General features: G+C 41.4%; 1 protein-coding gene across 2 annotated transcripts in view; it reads left to right on the top strand.

Moving 5' to 3' along the window:
* Positions 1–22,539, top strand: part of cwf19l2 (CWF19 like cell cycle control factor 2) — a 127,963-nt gene that overhangs the window by 86,947 nt on the left and 18,477 nt on the right. For both annotated transcript variants that reach the window (XM_080197234.1, XM_080197233.1), the window contains 2 exons: positions 10,390–10,602; positions 12,707–12,823. In XM_080197234.1, coding sequence (XP_080053360.1) covers positions 10,390–10,602; positions 12,707–12,823 — 330 coding nt within the window. The remainder of the gene's footprint in view (positions 1–10,389; positions 10,603–12,706; positions 12,824–22,539) is intronic.

Below are 22,539 nucleotides of genomic sequence, written 5' to 3'. Positions count from 1 at the left end.
GGGGTCCTTGTGCATGAGTCGCAAAAACCCAGCCTGCAGGTGCAGCAGGTGGTCAGGAAGGCGAATGGGATCCTGGCCTTCATAGCGAGGGGGATTGAATATAAAAGTAGGGAGGTCTTGCTGCATCTGTTTAGGGCATTGGTGAGGCCGCAGCTAGAGTACTGTGTGCAGTTTTGGGCGCCGCACCTGCGCAAAGATATTTTGGCCTTGGAGGGAGTGCAGAGGAGGTTTACTAGGCTGATACCGGAGTTGAGGGGGTTGAGCTATGAGGAGAGGCTGAATAAACTGGGCTTGTACTCATTAGAGTTTAGAAGAATGAGGGGAGATCTCATTGAGACGTATAAGATGATGAATGGGATGGATAGGATAGAGGTGGAAAGACTCTTCCCGCTCAAAAAAGACAGTAGGACTAGGGGGCACAGCCTCAAGATAAAAGGGGGGCGGTTTAGAACGGAGTTGAGGAAGAACTTCTTCACTCAAAGGGTGGTGAATCTCTGGAATTCTCTGCCCGTTGAAGTGGTGGAGGCTGCCTTGCTAAATATTTTTAAGACGCGGGTTGATGGGTTTTTGATAGGAGAGGGGATTAAAGGTTATGGGGAGAGGGCGGGAAAGTGGAACTGAGCAGCGACAGATCAGCCATGATCTTATTGAATGGCGGGGCAGGCTCGAAGGGCTGGATGGCCTACTCCTGCTCCTATTTCTTATGTTCTTATGTAATTCATAATAACTCACTGAAATTGCACTGGTAACTAATAGAAATACCGGTCTGTAACCAACGATAATTCATGAACTCAGTCTACTGGCTGTAATAGATATAATGCTCAACATGCTGCCACCAATGTGGCATTAACTCCTATAACTCCTTGATATTTGCCTTGCAATCATAGTGAGAAATCCCACTGCAGCAGAAGATTTGGCCAGACCCCAGTTGATTCTCACCTTCCAGAGGTCCTCTGGTGACCAACTTCCAAGACTCGCTCTGATAGCTGGCTCCTGAAACAAACCTGCCTCTAGTTGGGTTCCTGTGTCTGCCCCAGTTGCCAGTTCCAGCTATCCTCCTGTAGAGCAGTACCTCAGAACAATTGAATGCTACTATTGTTAGTCTCTGATGAGATGACTGTAAAATTTTTGACACAAAAGCTGCCTACGGTTAGTTTGCTTCCTGGAATGCATACAGATATTGGGACCATAGGGAATAAATGTTGGGTTTCTGTTTTCTCTGCACCAAAATTTCCATGTTGTGAATACACATTGAGTATTCAGGTGTGCCTGTCTGACATAATTTTTGTCCACTGATGTTAATTACAAAGCTGGCTCCGGGCACACACATGCAACTCTGCACATTGATGATTGAAGTAAAAAAAATATACTCCTAAAGCTGTGAACCATTTTTGGATCCTATACAGTCCAGTCTTAAAACTGATTTCAAAATAATACATCAGTCACATTAGATAAGACCTGCTGTAAGGTAAAATTCTGTGCAGAAGCACACTAATCCATGGTCAGCTTAAAGACGCTATATATCATGTGCACCCTCCAGGTACATTCTGCAATTACTCTGCACATATGAGAAATTTTCAGTCTACATGTTCCCCTGAGCAATATCAATGTACGTGAAAATTTGATTGGCCTTGGGAACGGGGGTGGGGGAGTAAGTTTCTAAATAAAAATTTGGTTGGCATTGATGTTTATTGACAGATGATTTTGACTGTTAGCTAAGGACAGTTGTTACAATCTGGTTAGGGACCTGTAACTTTCTGTTTAAAATAGACAAAGTTTGTAATCGTAGGAGAATAAACCCACTAAATTCCAAAAATATGCATGTTAGATGGATTGGTTTTGATAAAATTGCCCCTTGGTGTCCAAAGATGTCTTGGTTAGATGGATTAGTCATGGTAAATGTGTGGGGTGAAGGGGATCTGGGTGAGACTGTCAGTGTGGACTTGAGGGGATTCTATGATTTCACTGCTTTAAACAAACAAACTAAACTTTACTGAACAAGGTTAGAAAAGTAAAACAATCTACGGTCTGACAATTTTCCAACTCTACTTGCTTCAGATGCAAATCCCATTATGGCCTTTCTTGCTGGGAAGATCGCCAAATGAGATCTTCCTTGCCTCCTGCAAGTGACATGATTGTAACCAGGTTCACACCCAGTGAATTGAATAGATTCAAATATTTCTAAACAGCATAATGGCTTATCCTCTGGGAGAGTGTATGTATTCCCACACACACACACACACACACACACACACACACACACGCACACTGGTTTCCAAAAAAAAACTGAGTATAGCCCCTGTTGGTGAAGGATATGGCTGGCCAGTGTCCTGCCTCTCCAGGGCCTTCTAGGGAATCCCATTGTGGACTTCCCATGATGTTGAAAGGGCATTAGAGGGGGGGAGGGTTTGTGTCTGCATTGCGATGATGGGAGTGAGAGGGTAGAGGCCTGCATCCTAGGAGGGGGTGGGGGGAAGGGGCTCTGATGGCCCAATGATGGAGAGGAAGTGCTTTAACTTCAATTTGTGATTGGGGTGACCTTTTTAAAAAGGACCTAGGCTTGCTGGCATTTTTAGGCCCCTCAGGAATGATGGCGCAAATGATCGTTGCAATCAAAATGTATTCCATGGATTTCTCACCAAACCACCCAGACATCAGTGACCACTATGAATCACAAAATCTCTTTAAAATGCTGACCTCCTCATGAAGAATTGTGACTCTGAACTCTTCGAAGATCTAGTTCCTGAATTCCCTCAAAAGCTGCTACGTTTCAGACTGCCTCGGAAACTGCTCACTTCCCGATGATTCAATCTGACGCTGCCTTTCACAGAATTCACAAAGCTCCACTCCCACATCTGATTACTGGCATACTTTAAGTTCTTCCACAGATTGCTAGCTTCCCTGAACTGGCTTGTCCCTGGGTTTCTCAAAACTCCAGTCTCCTGGCTGCACCAACCTAAAAATGGCTTTTAGGCTGCTGTGAACTCTAACTGCCTGGCTTGGAACCAATGACCTTCCACAACTGTCTCTGCTTCCATGACTTTGCTGAGTTCTAATTGCCTCTAGCCATCTAACAACTGAGGAAGGTGGGACCTGTACACACAGGATGGTTTGTACTTGAACCAGAGGGGCACTAATATCCTGGGAGGGAAATTTGCATCTGCTCTTCGAGGAGGTTTAAACTAATTTATCGGGGGATGGAAAAATGAGATGTAGTCCAAGAGCCAGTGTTGAGGGTCGTGATGTACTGAGGAAAGTACCAAGGTCGTAGGAGTGTAGAGGCAGACAGGATGGTGGGTTGAAGTGTATCTACTTCAATGCAAGGAGCATCAGGAATAAGGTAGGTGAACTTGGAGCATGGATTGGTACTTGGGACTATGATGTCATGGCCATTATGGAGATATGGTTAGAACAGGGACAGGAATGGTTGTTTGCAGTTCCGGGGTATACATGTTTCAGTAAGGGTAGGGAAGGCGGTAAAAGGGGTGGAGGAGTAGCATTGTTAATCAAGGATAGTTTAACGGCCGCTGAAAGGCACTTCGAGGGCGATCTGCCTACTGAGGTAATATGGGCTGAAGTTAGAAATAGAAAAGGATCAGTCATGTTGTTAGGAATTTTCTACAGGCCTCCAAATAGTAATAGAGATGTGGAGGAGGAAATGGCAAAGCAGATTATGGATAGGTGCGGAGGTCACAAGATCGTTATCATGGGTGACTTTAACTTTTTAAATATTGATTGGAACCTTTTATAGGTCGAATAGTTTGGGTGGGACACTTTTTGTAGAGTGTGCAGGAGAGTTTCCTAACACAATATGTGGATAAGCCAACAAGAGGTGGGGCCACATTGGACTTGGTACTGGGTAATGAACCGGGCCAAGTGTTAAATTTGTTTGTGGGAGAGCACTTTGGAGATAGTGACTACAATTCAGTGTCCTTCGTTATTGCAGTGGAAAGGGATAGGGTCACACGACAAGGCATTGTTTATAATCGGGGAGGGGAAATTATGATGCGATTAGGCAAGAATTAGGGAGCATAAGATGGGAGCAGAAACTGTCAGGTATGGGCACAAAAGAAAACTGGAACTTTTTCAAGGAACAATTACTGCGTGTCCTTGATAGGTATGTCCCTGGTAGGCAGGAAGGAAGTGGCCAAGTGAGGAAACCATGGCTCACAAAGGAGGTTGAATGTCTTGTTAAGAGGAAAAAGGAAGTGTATGTAAGGATGAAAAAACAAGGTTCAGTTGGGTTGCTTGAGTGTTACAAGGTAGTTAGGAATGAGTTAAAGAAAGAGCTTAGGAGAGCTAGAAGGGGGCATGAGAAGCCCTTGGTGGGTTGGATAAAAGAAAACCCCAAGGCTTTTTACTCTTATGTGAGAAATAAAAGAATGACCAGGGTGAGGTTAAGGCCAGTCAAGGATAGTAGTGGGAACTTGTGCGTGGAGTCAGAGGAGATAGGCGAGGTGTTGAATGAATATTTTTCTTCAGTGCTCACTAAGGAGAGGGGCCATGTTTTTGAGGATGAGTGCATGATACAGGTTGATAAGATGGAGGAGGTAGATGTTCTGAGGAAAGATGTATTAGCAATTTTGAAAAACCTGAGTGTTGATAAGTCCCCTGGGCCAGATGGGATACATCCTAGGATACTTTGGGAGGCAAGGGATGAGATTGTGGAGCCTTTAGCTTTGATCATTGGGTCCTCACTGTCCATGGGGATTGTGCCAAAGGACTGGAGAATGGCAAATGTTGTTCCTCTCTTCAAGAAAGGAAATAGGAATGACCCTGGTAATTATAGGCCAGTTAGTCTTTCTTCAGTGGTCGGTAAGTTAATGGAAAGGGTCCTGAGAGATAAAATTTATGACCATTTGGAAAGATGCAGTTTAATCTGGGATAGTCAGCACGATTTCGTGAGGGATAAGTCCTGCCTACAAATTTGATTGAATTCTTTGAGGAGGTAACTAAGTGTGTGGACGAAGGTAGAGTAGTTGATGGATTTTTGTAAGGCATTTGATAAGGTTCCCCATGGGAGGCTCATGAAGAAGATAAGGATGTGTGGAATAGAAGGAAATTTGGCCGATTGGATAAGTAACTGACTGTGTCATAGAAGACAGGGGGTGGTGGTGGAAGGAAAATTTTCAGACTGGAGGCCAGTTACCAGCAATGTACTACAGGGGTCAGTGCTGGCTCCTCTGCTATTTGTGATTTTTATCAATGATTTGGAAGAGGGGGCTGAAGGGTGGATTAGTAAATTTGCTGACATCACCAAGATTGGTGGAGTAGTGGATGAGGTGGAGGGCTCTTGCAGGCTGCAAAGAGACGTTGATAGGATGCCGAGCTGGGCCGAAAAGTGGCAGATGGAGTTTAACCCTGATAAATGTGAAGTGATTCATTTTGGTAGGACAAACTTGAATGCAGATTACGGGGTCAATGGCAGGGTTCTAAGGAATGTGGAGGAACAGAGAGATCTTGGGGATCATATCCACAGATCTCTGAAGGTTGCCACTCAAGTAGATAGAGCTGTGAAGAAGGATTATAGTATGTTAGCGTTTATTAACAAAGAGTTTGAGATTAAGAGCCATGGGGTTATGCTGCAACTATACCAGACGTTGGTGAGACCATATTTGGAATATTGTGTTCAGTTCTGGTCACCTCACTATAAGAAGGATGTGGAGAGAGTGTAGAGGACATTTACCAGGGTGCTGCCTGGTTTGGAGGTTAGGTCTTACGAGGAAAGGTTGAGGGAGTTGGGGCTTTTCTCTTTGGAGCGGAGGAGGATGAGAGGTGACTTAACAGAGGTTTATAGGATGATGAGAGGGATTGACAGAGTGGACGTGCAGAGACTATTTCCTCTGGTGGATGTGGCTGTTACTAGGGGGCATAAATATAAGGTTCATGGTGGGAGATATCGGAGGGATGTCCGAGGTAGATTCTTGACTCAGAGAGGGCTTGGGGTGTGGAATAGACTGCCTGCTGTGATAGTGGAGTTGGACACTTTAGAAACTTTCAAGCGGTTATTGGATAGGCACATGGAGCCTACCAGAATGGTAGGGAGGGGATAGCTTGATCTTGGGATTGGACATAGCTCGGCCCAACATTGAGGGCCGAAGGGCTTGTACTGTGCTGTTATGTTCTATGTCTAGCTTCCAGGGATTCTGTGTGAACTGCAATGCATAGGAGGCTCAAACTGCAACCAATCCTCTCCCTCAGCCAACACACAGATAACTTGAAACCAGAGAACCTTACTGAGCTTCACCTATCTCTATGATGACATAGTTTGCTGGTGTTTATCCTCAAACCCATCTCCAAGCCAATTAATCTGCCTTTACAATTTTTCCTGCTAAGTTAGCCCATCTACTGTTTAACAGCTCCATCCCTTCCATTTTGAAGCTGTTAAACAAACATGGATAATCTTTTTCTTTTAGAAATCTCTAAAACCCAACATTTTAGTTACCTTCACAACAGGAGTTTTCCCAGAAATAAATGTTACCTTTACAATATTAACTGGAACCATGAACTAGATGATGAATTTAACAACATGGAACTTTGTGGAGCTTCTGCAACAATGCCAGCAGTTTAATATGTCAATGTAATTTATAATGTAGGCTTCATTAAATATTTGGCTATACTGGGACAATAATTCAGAGTTATCTGAAGTACAGTTAACATTTGAAACGAGTACAATTTTTAGGTCCTAACAGTAAGCTGGTTGTAACATTTTAGCATGCAGTCTGGAGTTTTAAAACCTGGATGTTGCATTGCACTCCAATACAATTCTCTTAATATTGTTTCCCAAATATGAGCAGTATTATTTATAGTCTTGTGTTTATGTATGAAGTTTCAAATTTAAGACTGGACATGAAATGTGATATTTTTCTGCTTCTAAAGGCCCTTTCAAACATAGGCATAACAGATTATGGAAAACACGTGCTATTATATAGGAAGCCAGACTAGAAGTAGATCCTTGTACTAATTGTCTTTATAGTAAGGAAGTATGGAGTAGGAATAACCATGTCACACCTCAAGCGTACTCCATCGTTGAATGAGATCATGGCTGGACTTCCACATACTCTTTCCTCTGGATCCCACAAATGTTCATAAATCTGTAACATTCAATCTTGAATATACTTATCATCTGAGCACACACAGTCCTCTGGGTTAGAAAATTCCGAAGATTCACACCCCTTTGAGTGAAAAGTAACTTTTTCATTTAAGTCCTAAATGGCCTATCTCCAATTATTAGGCTATGATCTCTCCTGTCACACTTTCAAATCAGAGAAAACAGTATCTCAACATCTAACCTGTCAAGACCACAAATAATTTTATGGATTTCAATGAGATCTCCATTTGGTTTTGTAAACTCCACAGAATGTGAGCCTTTTCTACTCAATTTCTCTCACAGGATAGCCCTATCATCCCAGGAATCAATCTCGTGAATATCTATTTGCACCCTCTGTGAGGCAAGCATATCCTCAAGTCAGGATATCAAAAGGTACGCGGTACACTATCTCTATAATCATGAAAATGCAGCAAGACTCCCAAGCTCTTATATCCCAACTCCCTTGCAATAATGACTAACAGATCATTCACCTTCCTAATTGTTGTATGTGTGTACGTCTCCCTTTTCTGTGATTCATGTATAAGACCACCCAAGTCACTAAACAAAGACTCTTAACCTATCACTGAATTTTAAACATTTAAAAAAAATTGTTTGTCATAGTCTCTAGAGCGTCAAAGCACAAATGTAATTTATTATTGATCATTTTTACCTAAAATTATCTTGTAAGTGCAGTATGGAGTGAATTTGCGATTGTTCTGTCTTTTGATGCAAGTTATAATGGTCTCTACCTGCCTATTTGGTTTGGGTCCCAATTCATCCCAAAGCTTCCTGAAACTTTTTTTTTACATAAATCATTGAGGCTAAACTCTAAATCTTTTGTTTCGTATTTCCTTATGGATGATTCTTTTATTCAGCTATATTTGAAATGCAGTAGCATTGTCAGATTACTGAGATGATGTGCTGCAGTGTTACAATCCGCCTGCTCTAGAACATAGTGATAGAAAGGCACTCTTCAAAGAATAGATGCAGGGCCGTTGAAATTTAATTGGTCCGCAAGAATGCATAATCGTACCTAATTTCCTAGTTTAGCACTACTGCTGTCTTGCGAATTAATCCATAAACATAATTGATGTACGTTCAAGTATCTTCCCAGAGTTGATAAATGCAGGAGAAAAAAGGCGAAATACTAATTGTTTTCATCAAATCAAATTTTGAGTTTTGGCATTAGAAATAAAGTTATACACAGGATATGTTTTGAAATGAAAGAGAACCTGAACCTTGCAAAAATACATTGAATTAATAGTCATATATTCACTGGAGGGTATGTTAATGAGTTAATTATATGAAATGATAAACTCCAGTAGTTATTTTGTCTTGATTGTAATTTTGCTCATCTGTAGTCACTTCCTGGAGTGAAAAAACATCCTTGGTAAAATGCCAGCATGTTTGATGTTGGAGACTCACTGAAAGGTCAGTTGTAAGTGAGATTAATTAAATCATGCAGAAGAGTTTATTAGGTTCATTTTACAAATGAGACAGTGATGTTCTTGCAGCATCTTGGAGTTTCACTTTTCTACGGCATTAACCTCTTGCTGGAAATTGATTTCAAGCACCTCCATTAGGTAACATTAAATAGTTGGTTTCATACACAATTCCTCACTTGGTGATATTTCAGCATCTCCCATTTCATTCAGGGCATCAGATATTTTCACACAGGACTCAGAAGTTCGTTACAAAATGAATTAACAAGGAGCAAACAACAATTTCCTATCCTTTCAGTCTGTTGGGAGTTCCTTAATTAGGGAAAAACATATATTCCTCTATTTTTCCATGTCTTCCTGAATATATCAATCTTTCTAGCCTTAGGAATGCATATGTGTTGGCAAGCCACCAAAACTTCACTCAAGCCATTATTTTTCATGCACAAGGCTGGATGGTGAATATTGATGGATTATTCAATTTTGGAGACCATCACAACCTGAGCCCGATTCAATTCCTTTTGCTCTCTTCTCAGTGGTCACATTGATTTTTCAACAGTGGCCACTGGATTGCAATCTGTAACAGGAACCGTGTGATTTTATTTTCTTCTTTCCCCGATCACATTGTTCCCCGAGACCTGTGGTAGTATCTAGTTGTGACGTAGATGAGGTGAATGATATATATTTTTAAATAACTCAATTTTTGAATCTATTTGAAAAGAATATTCATTATAAAACATAAATCTTAATAAAAGCATTTTTTAGAACAGAGTTGAGAAAACTAAGATGAGGAATATGTGTAAACTAGTTGTGATGCACTTGTTTGTACGTGGCAAATCTGTTCATTATAAAGAGTTGTCTAGGGTAGTCTTTGTATTATATTTTAAAAATGAAGGCAAGTAATTAGGATGTTATTTTGAAATAATTGAGCTGCTGTTTGTTTTTTACATCTCCTAGTTATGTAAAATGCAGTTGGTTCCACTTCTTATTGTGTGGTTTCAGAGAACAATATTAGCATGTTAATTTATCTAAGATAAGAAAAGGCACACATATACGTCTTCTAACTTCTACATCTTTTGAGCACCAACCATCTAGGAGCACTGATGTATGATTTGAAGAATGTGACTGATAGTGACAGAAATGAACTTCTTTTTAAACTAACTGGAAAGTGTCACACCCCATTTTAGAAGTGGCTAAATATATTCTAAGGCATTTCCCATTGCTTAGTGAGTGGCAATTAGCCGTCATAATCCCATACATGGCAGCAGGTCCAGTCACATGGAGTTTTAGGAACTCCAGAATCCCACAGCTGAGCTTCCACTGGAGAATGGAGCCAGCATTACATCCTCTCTACCTACAGATGTTGTCTGTCTAAATTCATGGGCCTGAAAATAGCTCGAGCACTAGCTGAAGGATAATAAGGCCAGCACGCCAACTAAAGATTGGTTTCACTTACTAGAAACAAAATCTGAAGGTAACATTTAAATGTGAATAAAATTTATTTTGTGAAGAGGAGAACGTAAAGAAACATATTGAGCGCAGGGTCCTCAGGCTACGAGGAAAGATAACTTTGCATCGTTTAGATGAGGCCCAGGTGTTAAAATGTCATAACCCCTTCTCTTTCTGGAGCAGCCTAAGAATGCTAGCCACAATGCTGGCTACAATGACTGTGAGATAGGGGAAGCTGCAATTTATGTAAGTGAATAAATCTCTACTGTAGCTTTTAAATCAAGTTAATCTTGGGCCTTGTGCCATTGTTTTGTTGTGTGATCAAGGACAAAAGTTGGTCTAACTATTGTTCAGTTTTATTTAAACTATTATTTCTGACATTTTTAACTGCCCATTTGATCTTTTTTTTAGTTCCTCGAGAAGATGGATAGGGATTACTACACATTGGACGACATGTTTGTGTCAAAAGCAGCCAGAAAAAGCCAGTCAGGCCAAGATGATGAAAGGCAACGGAATAAAGCTATTCATGAGCACAAGAGATTAGCTGGCCGCATGGAGAAATGCCAGTATTGCTTCGACAACCCAGAACTTCCAAAGCATCTTATCATTGCTATTGGTGTAAAGGTAAGATAAATAAGTTTGAAAGTTACTGCTATAAGTCACTTTTCAGCACAAGTTTATGGAGAAACAATTCCTTTATTGGGTTAGTCTAAAGTTGCCAATCATACTTCAAAGCCATGCGCTGAAGTATGAAAGGTACAGTGCAGACCATGTTTTGTGATAAACAGTGCATTTCCATAGCCGTGCAAAAAATTTAAAGGGACCATGCGCTGAAAAAAATGTGCCTCGAGCAACAGCTAAACTTTAAGGGTAAGATTGGTTCACAACGCTGCAGCACTGTCCTGGAGTTGCCAGCAGTTGACAGTTTATCTTGGTGACACTGCTGCAAGCAACTCAGGAGAATGCACATTCTCCTGAATTCGTTTTTCTTTGAACATTTTTGTTTTATCAGTTATAAAAATGTTGGCGATAGAAGTTATTTGACTGAGAGTCGGAAGTTTCACCTCACCATTTGTTCCTTCAGAGAGCCAGCACAGACAATGGGCTGAATGGCCTCCTTTTGAGCTGTACCTTTTGATGATTCTATCAGGCTAATGAAGAGTCAGACATGAAGATGACTGTGTCTAACAACCAGTGGCAAGAACATTGATTTGGAGGTGTTGGGAAGTCAAATGATTTGACAGCCTCATGAGTGATGCTACAACTGGTGTTTAGGGCTTTACTTGTGACCCTTTCCCACACTCAATTAAATCATACGGTTCTTTGAGTCTTCCATAAAAGCATTATACACATGAAGATAATGGACCCTTACAAATAAACCATCAGCTGCTGTAGTTTGTTTGACACAGTTTCCAATGGTTTTATTAACATTTCTGTAATCAAACATTATCGTTTTAGAATCTGGACACTTATCTGTGCTCAATGGGTGAAATAAGATGAAAAACAGACAGTAGGTTTCCACTCTTACAGTACACTTCAAGATTTTGTGTTTCAGAATATTGTAAACTGAAAGATTGATGAGTAATTTTAATCTTATGCCAACGCTGGAGAAATTTTGTCTGTGAACTTGTTGAATTGAAATTGTGCGATTTAATAGTACAGAGAATAGTACAGATTTGTTGTAAGAATAACAGTACCATTATCAGTACTCAAAATTACTAGGGAGTAAATCAGATACCAGCTTCCACTTTACATACCTGAACAGTTAAATGTGGAAATCAGCAAGTTGCTGCTGGAGTTGCCGTGCTCCTCCAGAACCCTTGCTCCAATAGAATTTTGCCAAAGGATTTATCACTCAAATAAATGAAGTGCGTAAAGTTGTGGTAATTGTCCATTAGATACCCACAAACCATATAAAGAATAGTGTAGAGCTTGCCATTCAAGTGTAAATGCATTTTTAATAGCATGATAAATTTAATTGCAGTTAACCAATCATCCTGCCATTGGAAATTTACTTTTTAAGTATCAAGTCTCAGTCCTTCAGGTATTAAATATTTTGCAGGAGATTTTTAAGAATTAAAACATTTTATTGCCTTTTCTTTTTATTTCTTTCGCACTCTCACTTCCATGTCCAGTTCCATTTGTTTTTTCTTTTTCTATTTCACTTTCTGTTACATGATTTTAAATTAAATTAAGCATTCCAATAGACAATTCTTGGTTTATCCACATGCCTCAGTAAAGATTGTTTAATCTGATTGGTTAAGGAACATTTCATTGCTTGCCCTGTTCATACATGTCACATATCATTTGTAGAAGGCTGTTTTGACTGATGATGCAAATTACTACGTAAAAACCCACAAACGTTTTGTGGGAAAGTCTAAACGTAATGAACTTCATTTGACCATCATTGATTGCAAAATTAGGCTTTTACCTTTATTTGCAATGCATTGTATTGCAGTGTAACTGCTGCAAACTTGCGAGGAAAATTATCTACATTTCACTACTGTGATACAGTGCATGGCCAGCAAACAGTATTCCAAAATATATTGGTGATGCTTTTTAAAATTTCTTTTGAAATATGCCTTTTTTAGTCTAAGAAATTAGATGATGGGTCCATTTATATTCATACCGCAAACAAAACTTCTTTTGAAATATGCAGCAAGCAAAAAGGAACATTGTGTTCATTTTGGTTTCATGATATGAATTCTGATATTTTCTTTTATCCCAGGTATATTTATGTCTGCCAAATTACCAGTCCATGACTGAAGGTCACTGCCTAATAGTACCTCTCCAGCATCACACTGCAGGAACCCTACTGGATGAAGACATCTGGGAGGAAATACAGGTCAGATTAAAACTGTAAATTACTTCTTTTGACTCAAAAGTACTTTTCTAGTTATTTTATTGAACCTAAGAACATAAGAAATAGGAGCAGGAGTAGGCCATCTAGCCCTTCGAGCCTGCCCTGCCATTCAATAAGATCATGCTGATCTGTCGTGGCTCAGTTCCACTTTCCTGCTCTCTCCCCATAACCCTTAATCCCCTCGCTTATCAAAAACCCATCAACCCGCATCTTAAAAATATTTAGCGAGGCAGCCTCCACCACTTCAACGGGCAGAGAATTCCAGAGATTCACCACCCTTTGAGTGAAGAAGTTCCTCCTCAACTCCGTTCTAAACCGCCACCCCCTTTATCTTGAGGCTGTGCCCCCTAGTCCTACTGTCCTTTCTGAGCGGGAAGAGTCTCTCCACCTCTATCCTATCCATCCCATTCATCATCTTATATGTCTCAATGAGATCTCCCCTCATTCTTCTAAACTCTAACAAGTACAAGCCTAGTTTATTCAGCCTCTCCTCATAGCTCAACCCCCTCAACTCTGGCATCAGCCTAGTAAACCTCCTCTGCACTCCCTCCAAGGCCAAATTATCCTTGCGTAAGTGCGGCGACCAAAACTGCACACAGTACTCCAGCTGCGGCCTCACCAGTGCCCTATACAGCTGCAGCAAGACCTCCCTACTTTTATATTCAATCCCCCTCGCTATGAAGGCCAGCATCCCATTCGCCTTCCTGACCACCTGCTGCACCTGCAGGCTGGGTTTTTGCGATTCATGCACAAGGACCCCAAGGTCCCTCTGCACCGTTGCCTGCTGCAGTTTTTCGCCACGTAAGTAATAGTCCTTCCTACCATTCTTCCTACCAAAGTGGAGTACCTCGCACTTGCCAACATTAAATTCCATTTGCCATTTCCTGGCCCATTCGCCCAGCCTATCTAGATCCTTCTGCAGACTCTCCACACCCTCCGCGCAATTTGCCATTCCACCAATCTTGGTGTCATCAGCAAATTTCGACACCATACACTCGGTTCCCTCCTCCAGATCATCTGTATAAATGGTAAATAGCTGAGGCCCCAGCACCGACCCCTGGGGCACTCCACTAGTCACCAACTGCCAATCCGAATAGCACCCATTGACCCCCACTCTCTGCCTCCTATTTGACAGCCAATCCTCTATCCACGCTAACACCCTACCCCCAACTCCATGCCCCCTTACCTTCTGCAATAACCTCTTGTGAGGTACCTTGTCAAACGCCTTCTGAAAATCAAGAAAGACCACATCCACCGGCTGTCCTCTATCCACTGCCCTAGACACATCCTCATAGAACTCCAATAAATTTGTCAGACACGACTTCCCCTTAACGAAACCGTGCTGCGTCTGCTCTATCAAGCAATTCCCCTCAAGATGCCTCGCTATTTCCTCCTTGATGAGGGATTCTAACATTTTACCTACAACAGACGTTAAACTAACAGGCCTATAATTCCCTGCCTTTTGCCTGCCACCCTTCTTAAACAATGGCGTAACATTAGCCGTTTTCCAATCTTGCGGCACTTCCCCGGAATTCAGTGATGTTTGGAAAATAACCACCAAGGCATCCACTATCACCTCCACCATTTCTTTCAGAACCCTTGGATGCATTCCATCCGGTCCTGGGGACTTGTCCACAATCAGTCCCTCCAGTCTGTCGAGCACCGCCTCTCTAGTAACCATAATGTCATTGAGGCCCTCCTGTCCTACCATCTTTCCATTGCTAACACCCGGCAAATTATTCACGTCCTCCTCCGTGAAGACCGAAACAAAAAAGTTATTCAAGGCCTCAGCCATTCCCCCATCCCCTACCACTAAGTCCCCCCTCTCATCCTCTAAGGGTCCAACGTTCACCTTAGCCAGCCTCTTCCTTTTTATATATTTATAAAAACTCTTGCTATCCTTTTTTATATTAAGCGCTAGCCCAGCTTCATAGTTTATCCTACCCTTCTTTATCAACTTCTTTGTCAATCTTTGTTGACTTTTAAACCTCTCCCAATCCTCTTCTCGCCCACTACTCTTAGCTACTCTAAACGCCTCCGCTTTTAATTTAACACTTTCCTTCACCTCCTTCGTTATCCACGGCTTATTACCTCTCCTCCTACGGTCCTTTTTAACCATCGGAATAAATTTCTGCTGAGCACCAAGAAAGATCTCCTTAAAGATCCTCCACTGTTCCTCAGCAGACCTACCTTCCAACGCGCTCCCCCAGTCAACATTTGCCAATTTTTCTCTCATCCTTCCGTACTCCCCTCTGTTCAAACAAAGGACGCGTGTCCGGGAACCCACTTTCTCCTCCTCCAGCTGCATCAGAAACTCCACCATACAATGATCACTCTCCCCAAGAGGATCCTTCACCACAAGGTCCCTAATTTTACCCGCCTCGTTACATAACACCAGATCCAAGATAACTTGCTCCCTCGTCGGCTCCAGCACACACTGTTCAAGGAAACCATCCCGGCAGCATTCCAAGAACAACTCCTCGAGCCCACCGCGTCCAACATGGGTCAACCAATCAATATGTAGATTGAAATCCCCCATAATTATCGCCGTTCCATTCCTGCACGCCGCACTTATTTGAAACATGGATCTTTATTTTAGTTTGAAATAAGATCAGTATTCCCTGACATTGCAGGGGACTTTCTAAACACAAATTGCAAGCAAAAGCTACTTTTACAAAACATATTTTCGCAAAGCTAATTAAACATAAAAAGTGCTTTGGATTGATGTAAAACAACAATAGTATATTTGAATGAACTCAAGATGAAAGGCAAATATGAATATTCTTAGTAAACTTAATTTAACCTTTCAAACATGTATATGAGTTTGAAAGCTCATGAGAAGGTCACTAAATGATAGCTACCAAAGCAGGCAATAAATATGATGACGGTGCAAGATTTAACTTTTAGGCTTCCTTCCAAAGTTTTAAAAGGATTGCTCCAGGTTAGTTAATTCAAAATTGTAAATCAAAACTCATTTCCTCTTAGTGCAATGCATTTTCTCCACTGCTACAGCAGATTAAAGTAGCGAGCAGCTGAGCCATATGAGTCAAGAAGGTTTCAAGACTTGGTTGTATTTAGCTAGCTGATTTCAAGGAGATTGTAAATGAGAAAATTAGCCAGACTTTCCATGCAGGACCACTAAGCAGGAATTATTGCAGACGGTACTTCTCAGTGGATATTCTCTGAACTTCAGTACCCTGCCAACAATCGGCCTCAACTTATTAACAAGCCTTTGCTGAGGTTCATGGGCCAAGAAAGCCCAAGGATGAACAGCACTTGTGGAACTATACCAAGGCAAATAGTTGTAGCCTAAATTTTCCAGTTGGTGTTATTTTAATGTCAGCATAGAAATCAGAAAATCGAAACTGATGTCTTCAGCAGATAAAGGCAGAAGAAGACAGAAAAAAAAGGGAAGAAAAAATTGCATGATGGTACTGTAATGTTCTTGGACTTTCTTACATAAATATTGATGTCACTGCACCTCTTATCTTGTTATTGCTATCAGAAAAGGCAGTCTGACTTGCCATTGGATAGAAATATTAACACATATAGTTTAAGAATTGGTTTCCCAAGTTCAGTAAGTCTACTTAGAATTTAAAATGCAATTTGTAATTTATTTTAAGTAGTGATTGTCCCATTGCCCCAAAAGGTGACTGTTCAGCATGCTTAAAAAAAAGACATGTTTACAATCTAGCTTGATGTTACCTCATGCATGACATTAAACCAAATCTCAATTTGCAGACTTATTGCAAAGACTCTATGTGAAGTCAGTGTTAGAGAAATGGATGAGGCATTATCTTCACATGCTTGTCCTGAAGGCACTTTGCTCTGATCTGCTCAAATGTTGAAATCGCTTTTTGACAGAGACTTCACCATTTGGGTCTATCCAAAATTATTTTTTTCATGTAAGCTGCAAGCCGCATGATTGGTTTTCCGATGTCTTTATATCTAAATCTGGGATGAGTTGTGGTGTGAATACCCGTGCTCAGTTGACTATAGAGTACTGCCTTTGGTATGCAGGAATCCACCATGCGAACCACTAGACAAATGCAGCGAATCTGACCTCTGATGAACATGCTCCTGATGCCAGGTTATGCAGCACTTTGCAAGAACCTCAGGACAAAATTTTCCATTTTGGAAATGAAATGCATTGTCAGGCAGGAAAGTCAGCATGATTCCTGCTGGGTGATCACGCACAATCTTCCATTTTTCGACTTATTAATTATACATCAGCAAGGAGTTCAGTGAATTTCATGGCAGAGAAGGCAGACATTCATCTGCCCCGCTATTACCTTATGGGGCCAAATTTAAAAGACACCCTGACAGACATTCACTGTAGTCCAGGTGTTCTGTCACACAGGGAATCTATGGTACTGAGAAGAACCAAACCATTAGTACCACATTTCAGCAAAGCCTCCCTGGGGATTCTCCTCCAGATGTGGGTATGCCGGCGTTGGACTGGCGTAAACACAGTAAAAAGTCTGACAACACCAGGTTTTAGTCCAACCTATTTATTTGATAATATACTCGCAAGCTTTCGAGGGGTTACCCTCTTCGTCAGGTGAATGGAGAGTTCTGGCCTCAGACAGAGCATATAAAGCACAGACAGTTTAGAGATTACTGATTAAAATGCGAATCGCTACGACAACGGATGAATGAACATCGCTCGACAGTCACCAGGCAAGACTGTTCCCTTCCTGTTGGCGAACACTTCAGTGGTCACGGGCATTCAGCCTCTGACCTTCGGGTAAGCATTCTCCAAGGCGGCCTTCACAACACACGACAGCGCAGAGTCGCTGAGCAGAGACTGATAGCCAAGTTCCGCACACATGAGGACGGTCTCAACAGGGATCTTGGGTTCATGTCGCACTATCTGTAACCCCCGTGACTTGCCTGGGTTTGCAAAACCTCACTTACTGTACTGTCTGGAGACAATACACATCTCTTTAAACTGTGATCAGTGCTCCTACCACTCACATTATCAGCCACTTCAGGTCTTGAACAGCAGGTTAGGTGTAAGGATTCGCATTTTAATCAGTAATCTCTAAACTGTCTGTGCTTTATATGCTCTGTCTGAGGCCAGAACTCTCCATTCACCTGACGAAGAGGGTAACCCCTCGAAAGCTTGCGAGTATATTATCAAATAAATAGGTTGGACTAAAACCTGGTGTTGTCAGACTTTTTACTGGATTCTCCTCCAGCCCAGGTTGATAAATCCCTAACCTGATGGACTTAATCCTAGGGTCTTAAAACAAGTGACTAGTGATATAGTTGATACATTGGCTTGAATTTTCCAAAATACCCTACATTCACAGAAGGTTCCATTAGATTGAAAAATCGCAATTGTAGCTCCTTTATTCAAAAAGGGAGGGAAACAAAAAAGCAGGGAACTACAGGCCAATTAACGTAGGGAAAATGGTAGTTATTGTTAAAGGTGTTAAGGTAGAGCACTTAGAAAAATTCAAGGCAATAAGGCAGACTCAGCATAATTTTGTGAAAGGGAAATTGTGTTTAACCATTTATTGGCATTCTGTGAAGGAGTCCCATGTGCCGTGGTTAAAGGGAAACCAATAAATGTGCTGTACCTAGATTTCTAGAAGCCATTTGACAAGGTGCCACATCAAAGGTTATTGCAGAAAACAAAAGCTCATGGTGTGGTGGGGGGGTGGTAACACATTAGCATGGATAGAAGATTGGCTAGCTACAGGAAACAGAGGGTAGGCACAAATAGATTGGAGCTGGGGCTTCATCTTTTTAGAATTTATATAAATGACTTGTATGAAGAAACCAAAAAAATTTTTGTTGCTAAATTTGCTGATTGGTTGTGAAGAGGACATAAGAAGGCTAAAAAGGGACATAGATTGTGAGGGGGCAAAGGTCTGCAGATGGAGTATAATGTCGACAAATGGGAAATTGTCCATTTTGACTGGAAGATGAGAAAGAATGGTAACATTTATTACAAGGGGAATTTGAATAGAAAAGTAGGGAAGTTATGCATCAGTTATACAGGGCATCTGGAGTACTGTTCAGTATTGGCATCCTTAATTAAGGATGTAAATGCAGTAGAAGTAGTCCAGAGAAAGTTTTCAAGACTAATACCAGGAATGGGCAGGTTGTTTGAGGAAAGTTTGGACAGGTCAGGCTTGTATCCACTGGGGTTTGGAAGAGTAAGCCTTGATTGAAGCCTTTAAGATCTCAAGGGATCTTGACAGGGTGGATGTGGATCTTGTTTCCTGTTGTGGGCAAATCTAAAACTAGGGGTCATTGTTTAAAAATAAGGGGTTGTCCATTTAAAGTAGAGATTAGGAAAACTATTTTCTTTCAAAAGGTAGTGAGTCTTTGTAACTCTCTTCCTGAAAGGGCAGAGGAAGCAGATCTTTGAATATCTTTAAGGCAGAAGTAGATAGATTATTGATAGATCCTTGGAGATAGACTGGAGGTTACAATCAGATCAACCATGATCTTATTGAATGGTGGAGCAGGCTCAAGGGGCTTAGTGGCTACTCCTGCCCCACCTTCATTGTTTGTACGTAAGGTCCCACATTCGTTCAAGGGTCAAAACTGAATCCAATGAGCTGGATCATCAGTTGCATTAATTCTCTCAGTCTCACCACAATGAGTAGCCTTTATTTTCATATCTACAAAATCAGCAAAATACATTGTACATCACCATGATGACTGACCAATATACCGGTCACCCTTAAATCTCAGGCAGATATTACTTGGGCTCAGGAGAATTGCTCATTAAGGTTAATGATTATCCTCTTACTGATGTCTTTTGCTTGTGGATGATGCAAGCATTTCTCACGATGAACAATATAATCCTTTCTAGAAAACGTACTTTGTAGTGATGTTTATTTGATGAGGATGAGTTTTAGGAAAAAGTTGTATTCAGTGTTGAGCAGCATAGGCTTTTACACCTCTCTGCAGTGAGCTGGACGTCGTTCCATTTTTAGTTCCCTACCTCCTCATGCGTGATGCTAAACTAGGAAAGTAAGGATTTATTGGGAACATTATTAATTTCAGCAGGAGGGGTATGAGTGTGTAATGTCAGATGTCTGTGCTCATCTAAGGGGAGGCAGTGGCATTGTCACTGGATTAGTAATCCAGAAACCAGGGATAATGCTATGGGGAATTAGGTTTGAATCCCACCAGAGTTGCTATATTTAGGCATATGTTTGGGAACACTGAGGGAGAATTTAGCTTGCCTTCCGGAAAAGCACTGAATGCTGGCCAAGCCAACGATGCCCACATCCCATGAATAAATAAAAATAAAATCTTGATGAAGCTGTTAACTGTAAGGATCTTGTATTACTCCTGGACATCTGCTTAGCAGAAGCCAGGGCAAAACGATTATAAAGCAGCTGAATGTTTGGCTAAATAAAAGCAGAAATGCTGGAAATACTCAGCAGTCTGGCAGTATCTTTGATGTGATTTATTATTTTCACATGTATTGGTATACAGTGAAAAATATTGCTTCTTGCTCACTAAACAAAGCATATCGTTCATGGAGAAGAAAGGAGAGAGTGCAGAATGTCTGTTCCAGTCATAGCTAGGATGTAGAGAAAGATCAACTTAATATGAGGTAGGTCCATTCAGAAGTCTGATGGCAGCAGGGAAGAAGCTGTTCTTCAGTCGGTTAGGTACATATCCTCAGACATTTGTATCCTTTTCCTGATGTAGGAAGATGGAAGAGAGTATATCCAGGGTATGTGGGGTCCTTGATTAAGCAAGCTGCTTTTTAGGCAGCAGGAAGTATAGACAGTATCAGTGGGTGGGAGGCTGATTTGAGTGATGGACTGAACTTTGTTCACGAACCTTTGTAGTTTCTTGCAGCCTTGGACAGAGCCCGAACCATACCAAGTTGTGACACGACCAGACAGATTTGATTTCTGTGGTGCATCTGTAAAAGTTAGTGAGAGTCGTAGCAGACATGCCAAATTTCCTTAGTCTTCTGAGAAAGCAGAGGCATTCGTGGGTTTAATTAACAGTAGTGTCGGTATGGAGGGACCAGAACAGGTTGTTGGTGACCTGGACACCTAAAAACTTGAAGCTCTCAACCATGTTGAGAGCTCTCATCCGAAGCTCTCACCCAAAGATGTGTGGGTTAGGTTAATTGACCATGCTAAAATTGCCCTTAGTGTTCTAAGACACGTAGGTTAGAGGGATTAGTGAGTAAACATGTAGGGATGTGGGGTTAGGGCCTGGGTGGGATTGTGGTTGGTGCAGACAGTTGTCGCACCAGTTTATGATTCTCTTTCTTTCCTGTACTCCATCTTGTCATTGTTTGAGATCCAATCCACTATGGTGGTGTCATCAACAAACTTGAAAATCGAGTTGGAGGGGAATTTGACCACATAGTTACAGCTGTATAAGGAGGATTGTAATGGGCTGTGGGGCATCGGTGTTGAGGATGATCGTGGAGGAGGTATCTATCCTTACTGATTGAGGTCTATGAGTTAGGAAGTTCAGTAACCAGTTGCAGAGGGAGGAGTTGAGCCTCGGGGCACAGAGTTTAGAGATGAATTTCGTAGGAATATTGATGTTAAAGGCTGAGCTGTAGTCAATAAATAGGAGTCGTGACATAGGTGTCTTTGTTATCCATGTGTTGCAGGGTTGAGTGCAGGGCCAGGGAGATGGCATCTGCTGTTGTGGCAGTAGGCAAAGTGGATCCAGGCAATCTGAGAGGCCGGAATTGACTCGTACCATGACTAATCTTTTGGAGCACTTCATAATAATGGATGTCAGAGCCAGCGGACAATGGTCATTAAGGCACGCTTCCTAACTTTTCTTTGCTGCCGGGATGATGGTTGTTGTCTTGAAGCAGATCGGGACCTCAGATTGTTGTAAAGAGAGGTTGAAGGTGTCTGCGAATACCCCCTGCGAATATCTGTTGAGAGAAAAACAAAGTTAACGGGCAGGATTCTCTGACCATTCACGCCAGTGCGACTCTCCCATCCTGCTGTAGTGAATGTAGTTTTGGTTGAGTGCGAAATTCTCCATCCTGTTTGGTTAGTGTCAGGATATGAATGGCCGGAGAATTCGGCCAACGTTTCAAGTCTCTGTCCTTTAACTTGATGCAGTCTGGATACATAGTTACTAAGGGATAGCAAACAGACAGTTGAAGTTGATAACTTTTTTTTGCACGAGAGAAAATGAAACAATGGAGTTTCTCAAGATTCAGTGATATATATTAATGAAAAAAAGCAAATTACTGTGGATGCTGGAATCTAAAACCAAAACAAAATGCTGGAAAAAGCAGCAGGTCTGACAGCATCTGCGGAGAGAACAGAGTTAATGTTTCAAATCTGAGAGATCATCCAGATTCAAAGTGTTAGCTCTGTTCTGTCCACAGAGAGGGGGTACAGGCATGGGAGTGGGTACAAAAGAAATTGTTCCATAGACTGAAAAGCTGGGGTTGTTTTCCTTAGAGCAGAGAAGGTTAAGGGAACATCTAGAAGTATTTAAAATCATAAAGTATTTAGATAGGATAAATAAACAGAAGCTATTTCCAATGACTGAGGCTCACTAAAGCGAGGGCACAGATCGAAGATCATTGACAAAGTGACCAGCGGTGATGTGAAGAAAAATATTTTTACAGAATGCATGGTTAGGATTTGGAATGCACTGCCTCATAGGTTGGTGGATGCACATTGAAAAGCAACTTTCCAAGAGAAATTAGATTAATACTTGTAAAA

Source organism: Carcharhinus amblyrhynchos, chromosome 10 (assembly GCF_965287045.1).
Source record: "Carcharhinus amblyrhynchos chromosome 10, sCarAmb.v2.hapA, whole genome shotgun sequence".
In the NCBI taxonomy this organism is placed as follows: Eukaryota; Metazoa; Chordata; class Chondrichthyes; order Carcharhiniformes; family Carcharhinidae; genus Carcharhinus; species Carcharhinus amblyrhynchos.
This window is presented reverse-complemented; position numbering and strand designations above follow the sequence as displayed.